Here is a 13,182-nt window from a genome sequence, read left to right as displayed (position 1 = left end):
CATCGCTATACCCCACCCTCGGTTAGGGTTCAGGCCTATGTGTACTTGTGGCACAAGGGATATTACCCCTTTACAACTTTATTTCATCGAATTCGGTGGTACCAGTGTCACGGCAGATCCTGCTAAAGCTAAGTTCGTTCAACTTGAATCGATTTTCCTTGTGGATGTTTATGTCACTAAAGTGAAAATTCCTATTAAGATGAAGTACTCACTGATTTAATTAAGGAGAAGATGATTAATTTCGGATATTCTTGAGTGATGGAGCACGTTCAAAGTGTCAACTACTAATCTAAAATTTAATTAAGACTATTTTGTCAAATTATTTAGGCTTAATAGGTAGTATCTTATATCTAAGATTAGCTCACATCATCTACCAGTTTATATCATACACTAGCGAAAGAGATTTTTTTCCCTAAAAAAAAAAAAAAAAAATCCAAAGTGTACAATTTTACGAGGGATAAAAAATTCTTCCTTCCCGTAACGCAAAATTAAATTCTCTTATCCCCCCCCAAAAGCAAGGAAGAAAAAACCGTTCCCAGAAGGTTCAACTCGAACCCCAACCGTGACAAAAAAAACAGTGTACACTCTTTAGCGATGATTAGAAACCAACTACACTGTGATCGTATTAAATTAATAAGAGAAATCCAATGGAAAGTAAGGAGCAACATTAAAACGTATAATAAACAGAAATTGTTCTGTCTGTGAGGGGGTCAACCCCTTCCTCGACTGTCACTCTTTACACTAAAGTCTCTAGGTTCTTCAAGAATACTTCTCACTGAAATTCAAGGGCCCTTGCGATTCAGGAGTCGCTCTTAAAGATTTGTGACAAAAAGTCAAAATTTAGCGTAAAGATCAAAGGCTGAACAAGAGGCAGCCTCTCTCATCTACGGAATAATTTCTGGTCGTTATAAGTTTTAATGTTGCTCATTACTTTCAGCTTAAAAAAAATTTCTTATTTAATTTCAGACCGTTGTCAATTCATCCCAGGAAATTCCTTCCCTCCCCCCTCTAAAATTTTACCTGGGGAACTCACCCCAGAAACCTTCCTCCTCACGAAAAATTATCCCCGTCAAAAATTGAGTAATTTGAAGAGCTAAATTTTTACCAGAAACTTTAATCGGATCACAACTTTAATTTAATATTTAATTGATATAGACAGATATTTGATTTAAAATTAAAAGACCATACCGGTATTCTAAACGGTGTTAAGTTACCCCAAATAAAAGGGATAGTACAGACATTTTAAAAATTTTTAGATTCAACATTCTAATCGTTCAAGTTGACTTAGTTAAATATACTCATTGGATAAGAAAAATCAAATATCTTAAAGTAGCCTAAAGAACAATACGGGATAAGCCTACGGCTAATAATGTTGAGAAAATGACCAATATTCATGGTCGAACATCAGCGCCGAGAGTAGAACGAGAAGAAAAAATAAAGAACCCGACCATCCTAATTATATATATAATTAGGATTTAATGAGTCACCTTCTGAAACTATCACACAATACTTCTGCTATCCCTGACTCATTCAAAGTTTCCCCAAATTTCTGAACAGAAAACTGAGTTCTATTTACGAACTTTGAATTTCGGGGGGATTTCAGCAAATCTAGTTTTCTTCCGCATAAATTCAAGGATAGTCGAGAACACTTTTCTTGAGCTCTTAGGTGAGTTTAAAGCATTAAAAATTCACTTTGTAAACTCGTCTGCCATATTGAAGGGCTGCTGCCGTTCCGCTCGAAAAATGAAATAGAATCGTAAATAATGAAGTTGAAATGAAATAACGTAAATAAATAACTGTTGTGTAAATCAATAAATGTAAATGAATAAATAAATGTTGAAATAAATAACGTAAATGAAATAACGTCGTAATATTTACGACGCATTCGATTCAGTTTCAACAATCTTAATTCTGAAGTTAAATAATTGTATGCTTTCTTTGTTTCAATCTTCATTTTTTAGCTTCCCTTACTTTTCCTATCTTCCGTCTATCCCACCATTTTTAGTCTTGTTTTTTTTTTCTATCTTAGTTTACAATTTGATATTATTTTTTTTTTCAATTTGAAAAATTGAAATTTGATTTTTTATTTCAATTTGAAAAAAAAATGTTGCTGGTCTCGATTTTGATGTACATATTGCTTTCACACCTCCATTTTTAGAATTTCGATTACTTTGGACAGAAGTCACTCTTTACTTGCCGGTCATTACCATAAGCAGTCTGATCCTATGCTTCCTCGTCCTGTTGGTTCATTAGCCACGAAGGAATACTGATCATAATTAATAATAGCAAAAAATAGAAACATATTCTGAGGTATTTAAAGTACATGAAAATGCGAAAAATTCTTACCTTTTTTCTAAAGAACACCAGCCACAGTAGGGGTCACGAGCTTCAAGACATGATGAGCAATTTGAGTAACTTGCGCAATGCTCAACCCTAATTTTGAACACCTGAAACAAAACAAAAATTCATTTTTTTTTCCTTATCTAAAACATATTGAACAGCATTGTAACTAGAAAGTAGAAGCTTAGTTTGAATTAAATAAAAAAAAACAAGTTTTTCTAACTGAAAGTAAGGAGCGACATTAAAACTTAAAACGAACAGAAATTACTTCGTATATGAAAGAGGCTGCTTCCTCATCAACGCCCCACTCTTTACGCTAAAGTTTGACTCTTTCTCTCAATTCTTCTTTTTAAAACAGTAAAAAACTTTAGCGTAAAGAGCGGGGCGTTGATGAGGAAGCAGCCTCTTTCATATACAAAGTAATTTCTGTTCGTTTTAAGTTTTAATGTCGCTCCTTACTTTCAGTTAAAAAAAACTTGTTTTTTTTTTTATTTAATTTCTGAACGTTTTTGAATCAATGCATGTTTTGATTTCGGCTCTCCGCAGAGGAATAATTAAAACGAAATTTACATTCTTTTTTTTTTTTTGGCTAAATGGCTTCTCATAATTTTGATCGAATGATTTTGAGAAAAAAAGAGCGGGGGAGGAAGCCTAGTTGCCCTCCGATTTTTTGGTTAATTAAAAAGACAACTAGAACTTTAAATTTTTTACGAATATTTTTATTAGTAAAAGATTTACGTAACTTATAAATTAGCTTACGTAAAGAACTTTTGTATTCTCATATTTTTATTACATATATGAGGGGTTCGCCCCCTTGTCAGATCCTCGTTCTTTACACTAAAGCTTAAATTTTGTCCCAATTCATTAAGAATGACCCCAGAATCACAAAAGCCGTAGAATAAATAGTTGAAATTACTAAAAATACTTTAGCGTAAAGAGCGAGGTATTAGGAGGAGGTGAGCCCCTCAAATGGGTTATAATTTCTGTTTGTTTTAAGTTTTAATGCTGTTCCTTACTTCCAGCTGAAAGAACTTTTTCATATTTATTTTTTCATTGTTTTTTTTTAAATGATGCTAGTAAATCCTGCGCTCCCTTCATGGAGATTTTCTTCCCCCATGACAAATTATCGATGGAAAGTTCCCCCAGCATATCCCCCTCTTCTCAACCCCTCCCCCCAACCAAAAAAATCCTCCTGAAAACGCCTGTACACTTCCCAATAACCATTACTATATGTAAGCATTGGTCAAAGTTTGTAACTTGTTGCCCCTCCCATGGGGACTGTGGGGGAGTAAGTCGTCCCCAAAGACATAGTTATAAGGTGTTTCGACTACGCTGAATAAAATGGCTATCTCAGAATTTTGATCCGTTGAATTTGGTAAAATAATTAGCGTGGGAGGGGGCCTAGGTGCCCTCCAATTTTTTTGGTCACTTAAAAAGGGCACTAGAACTTTTCATTTCCGTTAGAATGAGCCCTCTTGCAACATTCTAGGACAACTGGGTCGATACGATCACTCCTGAAAAAAAACAAAAAAAAAACAAATAAACACGCATCCGTGATCTGCCTTCTGGCAAAAAAAATACAAAATTCCACATTTTTGTAGATAGGAGCTTGAAACTTCTACAGTAGGGTTCTCTGATACGCTGAATCTGATGGTGTGATTTTCGTCAAGATTCTACGACTTCTAGGGGGCATTTCCCCATATTTTCTAAAATAACGCAAATTTTCTCAGGCTCGTAGCTTTTGATGGGTAAGACTAAACTTGATTAAACTTATATATTTAAAATCAGCATTAAAATGCGATTCTTTTGATGTAGGTATTGGTATCAAAATTCCATTTTTTAGAGTTTTGGTTACTATTGAGCCGGGTCGCTCCTTACTACAGTTCGTTAACACGAACTGTTTGAAAAGTAAAGACAGGATATCTCAGCAGAGTAGGGTGGAAGACGAGCTTGTGGAGCCTCAGGTGGCTTGGTGCTACAATAGGTTGTCAGTAATAATAAAGCGACAGTAACTGTTAACACTTAATATATCTCTAGTAGCAGAACCAAGCGAGAGCCAGTTATATATGCACATGCTAAAAAGGAGAAAAAAGACCCTGTGTGTGAAATTTGAGGGGAATAGGGAAATGATGTCAGGGATCTGCATTTTGAAGTGCCTCATAATTGGTTGGTCAATAGGGGGAGAGCTATTACTCGTTGCCATTTCCCTTAAATCTTTCCTTACGGCATCATCTCACCCCAACCAAGGAAAACCTGCTTTCCGCTTAGCCCCAGACGGTTGGCTGAAAAGGACGATCTTTGGCAATCTGCTATCTTTCATCCGCAGAATGTGCCTTGGCACACTCAACCTTTTCCTCATTACAGCCCTAAAAAACGGGATTGAACCACAATTTTCGTACAGCCTATTGTTTGGAATACGATTAACCTCAAAACAGTAAATAAAATTCATGAATTGAATAGTCTACTTTTATAACGCACAAGATTATCCCATAACATAGTTTTTATCTGAATCTCATCAAAAATTTGGTACCATGCATCTGTAGTGGGTATTCTCAGTACCCCAAGAAATTTATTGCCTACTTAAGAGTTTAATGATTTATTATAATGTCCCGCCATAAACTTATTATCCTACTCAAATAGGATTTAGAAATGAGCAGTTTTTCGATTTTTCCCTAGCTTTCAGCGCTTGTTTACTCAGTAAGAAAACAACATTTCTCGGTTGTCAAGGTGACGGGGAAATAATTCAAAGCGTTATCCCCAGGGTGCGTTCCAGCGTTAAAGCGTAACTGAAGGGTTGACAAGATGATGGAAAACCGTCTTTTTCCCCCGGAAAGAACTGGACCCTGGCCTAGCTTGATAGGGAGCAAAAATTAGGAAATGTAATTACTTGTGCGATAATACGAATACAATGTGACAGGATAATCTTTTCTTCTCAAGCGGACGAATTTCCCCTCTTTTTTAGAATAAAAAATAAAAATCAATTTAAACTATTCATACGATGTGTCTTATGAATCATCTATTTATATAAATTGCTAACGTCCGATGAACTACTATAAATCCCCTCTTTGATTTGTCCTGGCTAATAAAAATGATATAACTAATCATTTTCAATAACTTATGCTTATTAGAAGGAATATAACTTCATTGCGGCAATATTGATTTTTAGGTAAATTTTTAAGGCTAATGATTGTGGGCTATGCCAAAAGCTCCATCAGAATATTTCTTTGACTAAACTAGTCAACATGAAACTCATCCTTGAAAAAGAACTTGTTGGTTTTATATATATATATATATATATATATATATATATATATATATATATATATATATATATATATATATATATATATATATATATATATATATATATATATATATATATATATATATATATATATATATATATATATATATATATATATATATATATATATAGATCGTTATATATAAAGAAAAAAATCCCACAAGGTGAAAGGTCCATAAAAAAGCGGATCTCAATTGATCATGGTTCGATCGAATATATCTTTCAATTCCAGTTCCGAGTTTGCCAACTCTAAGAATTCTAAGTAGCCTATTGGAACATTTTTCAAGTTCAAGAAAAACTGAAAAATCAATTCTTAGGCAAGTGTAACTCTGGTATAAAAAAGGGGAGGAAACAACGCTAATGTCTAGAATACGAATTACCTCTTTTTGGTGAAATATACAGCACGAAAAAGCCAAAAATAACAAACCTATTTTTTGTTCCGTAATAAGAGCGAGAAAGGTCATATTATAAACAACATTAGGGAGTAACGAAGCCCCGTAGAGAGAATGTTTCGGCAGGCTGAATTTTGAAAAAAAGGAAGCAATAAATAAGCGAACAATACAGAAGACACGAGATAATAGCAAAAAAAAACAATAACAAAACAAATTAAAGTAAACTCACCCTTCCACCTCTTAGTACGTGCCAGCCTTAAACTAAGAGCTATTTTTGTAAAAAAAAAAAAAATAACCCCTCTCAAAGGTCTCATGATTTAAAATAAGATAGAAAATTGTTTATGGTATATATTCTTAGTAAGTCAATCGGTCTTGGATAATCATTTCAACATTAACTTATCTAATATAGTTATCTTGCTTCAATATTAGGCTACCTCTTAGATTTGGTCACGTAAGTCATACTATATGTCTTTTTTTTTTAGTTCGTGTTGAATTAGCTTTTCGTTGACATCAAAAACAATTTTACCAAACGCTATAAGTTAGTATTCTTTTTGTTAAAAAAAAACTAACATAAAAAATAAAATATGTCTTGAAAACTGTGAAAACATTTTGATGTACATCTAAGAACTACCCCCCCCCCCCCCACCTCAACAGACAGGCGGATTTCGTCCGGTATTACCGCTTAACGACTTCTCAGAAGTATTTTTCGACCAATCAGTTAGATCGTTGACGTTTTGCTTCTTCCCTTGCCACTTGCCTTGGAGACGACCATTTCTTAACATTCAAGTATTCTGCCTTCCATTTTCTATGGTAGACATTCTTCATTAAAGCCACAAAGACACTAAAAAACAGCAAAGATCCAATTCAACGCAATATCGTTGACATTCCTTGGACAACACATGCGCCACTGAAGCCCCAAATATAATCATATTTGTATTTCAAGATTTTTTTCTACTTTAAGAAGAACGGTAAAAAAAAACCTAACCCCTTCAAACGATCGCGTATTTGCCCCTAAAAATATATATTTGTACAGCATAGTCCGTACGAAATGAGCGGCATACGAACTTTTCGAGAAAAAAAAACAAAACAAGTTCTTGCAACAAATTTCAATTGTTGACATCTGTAGCAATCACTAAGTTTTACTATCTTGAACCAATACTTCATCGCTTTTTTTTTCTTTTTTTTAAACTCCATTCAAGAAGATGGCAAATTCTAAAGAAGGTTTTAAAATGTTAACTGGTGATTCCTGAAGCAATTTGTTTAGTTTTCAATCAAGCGCGGAGCCCTCAATATTAATGACCTTGGTTCTGCCCTAGAATGATTTGATGAGAGACTATCTGTCAACAAGTGAAATGACATAATTTTTATACAATTCTGAAAAAGACTTATGCCAATTATGCCTCTCGCTCACACTATTGTTCTTGGCTTTTTCTAGAATTAGCAATGTCCTTTAACTTTTTATTCAAAGTCCATTAACTTGATTTTAATTCGAATGACTAGCTGCCAGAGGCATGACGAAGGGTGGGGTGAGGGACCCCTCCTCTATAGTAAGCTCGACGAGTTAATATTGCGGCATGAAATTGTTCCATAATATTACGTCGAGAACCCCCAAAATTTTTTCGATTTTTCCTAAATCCCGAATAAGGTTGGTAAAATAGTCGCCAAAAAATACCAGCGTGGCACTGAAATTCATTGTCCTTCCACCGACATTTTTTTTTATTGACACCTACGCTCACATTAAAAAAAAAAAAAAAAAAAAAAAAAAAAAAAAAAAAAAAAAAAAACTTTTTTTGTCAGAAAAAAAAAACTTGAAGACACCAATGTTTAAATAGGCTACTGAATAAAACTGATCCATTCTTATAATTGCTGCTTCTGTCAACTACATACATTTTACTCATTTTAAGATCTTTTTTTCAAAATATTAAAACATTGGTTTGCAAAAGGCTATTTTGTATTTCGGTTGCGCATTAGCTCTCGCAATTCAGAAGCTTCAGTAGATTACACTTATTTTCAATTTAATGCACATAGCCTTTGTTGTCAGAAACACCGGTATAAAAAAAAGTTAATCTAGATTTCTAAAGCCCTTATTTCGTCTTCATAGTCCAATTAACCATCCGCCAAGTTTGTACATTTTTTTTTTGCATAGATTCTGTTCCTCTAAGCTAATCTCCTAAGATTGTTTTTATTAACCGTCTCGAAGGACTTCATTTTTATCCCCCATAAAATGTTGACTGAACAATCTTACTTACAATTACAGATACATTCTAAGCAACTTAACGATTTGTTCCGTTAGAGGCCAAAATCAGAGCAATCTCTATTTTCATAGCAATATAAGACTATCACAGGTCTGGAATATTAATCTCTCATTTCGCTTACTGTGTATAGCCCTTGTGTGTTTACAAATGCTATAATTTCAACCTCAGGAAATATCCCCAGTAATCCCACTCAAGAGCCTCTATTTGGACGTAATATCCCCCTCACTTTTCATCATATTTGATATAATGAGGTTTCGCTACGAAAAGACGTAAAATATTATGACAGGAAATAGCTATCGGAGAAAACCAAATTGGCATTTAGTCTTCGCATTTACTTATAATTTTATGATGTTTTTCAGGAGTTGTTTTTAAGACTTAGTCTACAGAGGATTAGTCAATAGGGGTTATAGCCCCCTGTAAGTCAATAAAAAGAAAAATGCTATCACTTTTAAGATATTAATTATCTCATATTAAACAATTAGGCTTTATCTCACCCAACTATACCTACGACTTTAATAGTACGTATACGAATACCATGGATTTCTCAACATAAAAATAAATCAGTAATTTGCTTAAGTGGAAAGATACACACATTAGGATATCTATGAGTGTTCTAATTTATCAATTAGAAAAAGAATTCTAAGATAAAGGCTTTTCCAAAAAAAAGTACGAAGCGATTTTAAAAACAAAATACAGCATTATAATAAGTTAAAAGTGACCGAACAAATATTATTATTAATAAATAGCAAAAGAAAGATTCTGGAATGACCACCAAGATGTTTTATTCTTTTGGCAAATCATCGTACATAACTCTGGTTAGCCTATGTTTAGGATAATATAATTTCGTTAGTCAAAATTTAACTATCTTCATATACCTTTGTTTTCTAAATGAGAATGAGCTGTAGGCCTCTTTTATGACGAGGCTTGCAGAAAGTGCTGCTTTTTGGAGGCCAAACATTCCTTATGGTTTAAAATAGTGAAGCTGAAAAGACTTTATTTAGCTGGGTCCGTTACCCCATACCTCTACAACGTAACGAAGAATTTGCATTATTTTATTTTATATTTTTCACATACACAATCAATCGGTGTATCATTTACTGATTTACCAATTCAAAAGATTTGCTTCAGCAAACTAAATTGCTTCAAAAATTACCAATAGGCGGCTTAAGTTTAATTTAGGCATCAATTCTTTTTAGTTTGGATGGAATTGAAAAAAAAAGGAACCAAAATTGCTAAGGCAATTACAGACATACGAGTATCCTCTTACTTTCCACAATTATGAAGCACAATTGTAAAAAGACGCAATGATAAGGATGCACACAGGCTACTGAAAGACAGCTCTGGGCCTAGGAGCGAAGCAGCGAAGCTACCGATCCTTGGGTTAATAGGTTATAGCAGAGTAAAAAAAAAAAAAAGTTGGAACGAAAAATATTTTCGACTGATTTGTCTAGGATTGGTCTTCTCAGACTATTAACTTCTGTGGTAGCTTGCCGGAAAAGTAACCAACAAATCAAAATGCTTAGATTTGCTTAAAATTTGATAGACAGACACCTAAAACTAGAGAGGCTTTCCAAAAAAGAACTGTTAGACAACTGGCTTTTACAGTCCATGCACTACTCGCTTCAGCACCAAGTCATTCCACACATTGGACTTGGCTCACTTTGGCACTAAGTCATGACTTCATTTTCACTAAGCGTCACCAAAACTTTGCACTTTGAACATAAATTTTATCTTGCACCTAGTTAGAACTTCGCCACCCACCACCGAAATTCCGTAGCTTGGACCGAAATTGCACAACTTGATCTTTTTTTTGTACCGAGTCCGAACCCAGCTCACTTCCCAAAGAAGCCCCATTGCGTCAAATTGATATCAAACAACCCCTTCTGAAAGACGTCTTTACAACAAGAAATTGGGGTCAAATTCCTTCTCCTTCATATAGGCGAAATTTGTCAGAAAGACAGACCTCAAAAGGATAGAAAAAACACATCAGATGTTCCAACTGATACTATGTTTGGCTGACATCCGAACACCCTTCTAATAGCTACTGTTCAGATGAATCAATTTAGGAATCATCCTTCTCCTCAAGAGAGTTCCAATGGAGCCCTGAATCCTAAAAGACATCGCTAGAACATTTCCTTCTATTTACACACAAAGTTTCGTTACGATACAACAATCCCTGCCAGTGAGACTCATGATGATACAAAATTTGAGTAGACTGTCTGCGGCCTCATACTGTGGCTTCAGCATTACATAAGACTACGCAACACACTCTGTCACTGTAACACCTAAAAGCTCGTATCTGACATTTTTACGCTTTTAAGGTAATTTCCAAAAATAGTTTGCTAAGCTGTTCTCCAAAGGGGGATCAGCAGGGAAATACATGTTATGTTGCAATTTGTTTCTCCTGATCTACATTGTTCTGCTGATCCTCCCTTTGAAAACAGCTGAACAAACGATTTTGGCAATTAAGTCAGAAGTTGAAAATGTCAAGTAATTGTTTTTAGGCATGACAGGGACAATTTTATCACTTCGATTTATTCTCCTACTCTACAAACAAATCTAACTTCGACTTGTTCCAAAAAATTAGTATTTTTTTCTAAATGAAAATTCACATTTCGGAGAGGTCTAAGCCAGTAACAGATACAAGATTTTATTCTTTTTTGAAGGGAGGGAAGGGTGGACGAAAAAATTATCCTAATCTACGTTTTTCTGGAGATCCTCCCTTTGAAAACAGCTGCACAAACGATTTTAGCAATTGAGTCGGAAGTACGAAAATGTCAAATACTTTTTAAGACATGAATGGGGCAATTTTGTCGCTTAGATTCATTCCCCACACTCAATAAACAAATCCAACTTCGACTTGTTCAAAAAATTTAAATTTAATTTTTTTTTTTTTCCTAACTGAGAATTCACATTTCGGAGAGGTCTAACCCAGTCACAGATACAGGGCTTCATTTTTTGGGAAGGGAGGGAGGAAGGAGGGTGAAAAACTCTCCTGATCTACATTGTTCTGCTGATCCTCCCTTTGAAAACAGCTGAACAAGCGATTTTGGCAATTGAGTCAGAAATATGAAAATGTCAAATACTTTTTTAGGCGTGACTGGGACAATTTTGTCGCTTCAATTCATTCCCCCACTCAATAAACAAATCCAACTTCGACTTGTTACGAAAAATTCATACTTTTATTATTTTTTTTTTCTTCTAACTAAGGATCAACATTTCGGAGAGCTTAGCCACAGATACAGGACTTTTCTTTCGAAGGGAGGGGGGACCAAAAAGTCTCCTGTTCTGAATTTTTCTGCTAATCCTCCCTTTGAAAACTGCTTAACAAATAGTTTTGGCAAAGTCGGAAGTATGAAATGCTCTTTTGAGGTCTAAGCCAGCCTCAGATACAGAATTTATTCTTTTTTTGGATAGGAGGGGAGGGAGGACCAAAGAGATCAAAAAATAAGGCAAATTACATAACACACGCAGAAAAAATCTAAAAACATCGGGATTTCAGGGGAGAAGGAGATATTGTCTCAAATATCCCTGCGTACATACCTGATACGAACTGATGAGTCTGGAAAAAATATAAACAAACATACTGGATTGATTGGTCAAGCCCGGTAACGCAGAAATGTATTTCTGGGGAAGGAGCAGGAAACAAATTTGGAAATAAAAATATAAAAGGATACGAAACTGTATGAAAAAATATAGAAAACTATGGGTTATACTCTATAGAAAATGGTGACAATCTCTAGACTGTAAGGCGACACTGTCCAGATCCACCCTATCCTGCATTGGCGAGACCATACTCAAGCATCTGGTCTCTTTTGACAGCATGGGCTTGCATTTATTTTCTAACAAAAAAAATATTTAAACATTACAATATTTGATTCAGTGAATTTCAAGATACACAAGACAAATATTTTTAGAGAAGGAATTTATTTACTAAACAGGGTTCAGAAGACACCAGGTGTATATATACAGTAATGATTACTTACACTATCGGGTTGAGTAAACAGTCATTGAAGATAAGGATGTCATTACCACCTTTTGAGTTTTATGATAGGTAAGGTCATATCCCACATGTCAAAATGAAGTTGACAGTAAATATTTGTGGGAGTTATGATGATGTCAAATTTTGCTTATCAATGACTGAATCTTAATGGTAGTAATTGAATGTTCAGTAACTACCCCGAGGTTCTAATTTATGTGGAGATTAATGGACCAATCCGTCACTGCTCTATAATAGGAGTAGTTGCGGATCTATAATAAAGAAATTCTGGTTTTCCCGCACGTTTGTGTGTATGTATCCGTGGATCTCCACAAATGGGGATAGCGGGGCGCTTTTCAATCCCTGGCAGCTCCAAACTACCCCAATGTTCATTCTATACTAATCAAGCTTATTTGACAGTTGTCCCTTTTCAACCATCTTAGGTTTTCTGAAAATTTGTACGAGCAGAATTCCATTGTTTCTTTTTTTCAAGTTTTTGAAATTACAAAACGACTGTCGATTAATGATCAATTAAGTGATGTCCTTCAAACGAATGGGTGTGTATCGAATGGCTTCAACATAGTAGAAGCAGTATACCACAGCTCATTCCGTTGTGGAAATATGAAAGGCGTTAAGTGATATATCAGTCAAAAGAGATATATACTGATTGTACTAAAATTAGGCTGCCTGATCCAATCAAAATGTATCCTCTTTCGCTCTCGAGATATTCTCAAATTTATATATAACAAAATTTCGACAAGTCTTGCAGACCAAAAAGTGTTAAGTACACGATTCTTCCACAGCCACGAAGATTGTCACATAATGATGACATCACACCATGAGATAGCCAGAAAAGCATGATTGGATCTCAAGAGAGATATGGAGGCATATTCTCCAAAACAGTTTTTTGCT

General features: G+C 34.7%; 1 protein-coding gene across 1 annotated transcript in view; it reads right to left on the bottom strand.

Moving 5' to 3' along the window:
* LOC136039374 (plexin-B-like) overlaps window positions 1-13,182 on the bottom strand; it is a gene marked incomplete in the record, with an annotated part of 235,955 nt that overhangs the window by 129,209 nt on the left and 93,564 nt on the right. Inside the window, 1 exon segment of the mRNA XM_065723049.1 lies at window positions 2,347-2,447. Coding sequence (XP_065579121.1) covers window positions 2,347-2,447 — 101 coding nt within the window.

This window comes from Artemia franciscana, chromosome 19, assembly GCF_032884065.1.
Source record: "Artemia franciscana chromosome 19, ASM3288406v1, whole genome shotgun sequence".
NCBI classification, from domain to species: Eukaryota; Metazoa; Arthropoda; class Branchiopoda; order Anostraca; family Artemiidae; genus Artemia; species Artemia franciscana.
Note: the sequence above shows the minus strand (reverse complement) of the source record. Positions and strands in the feature narration are given on the sequence as shown.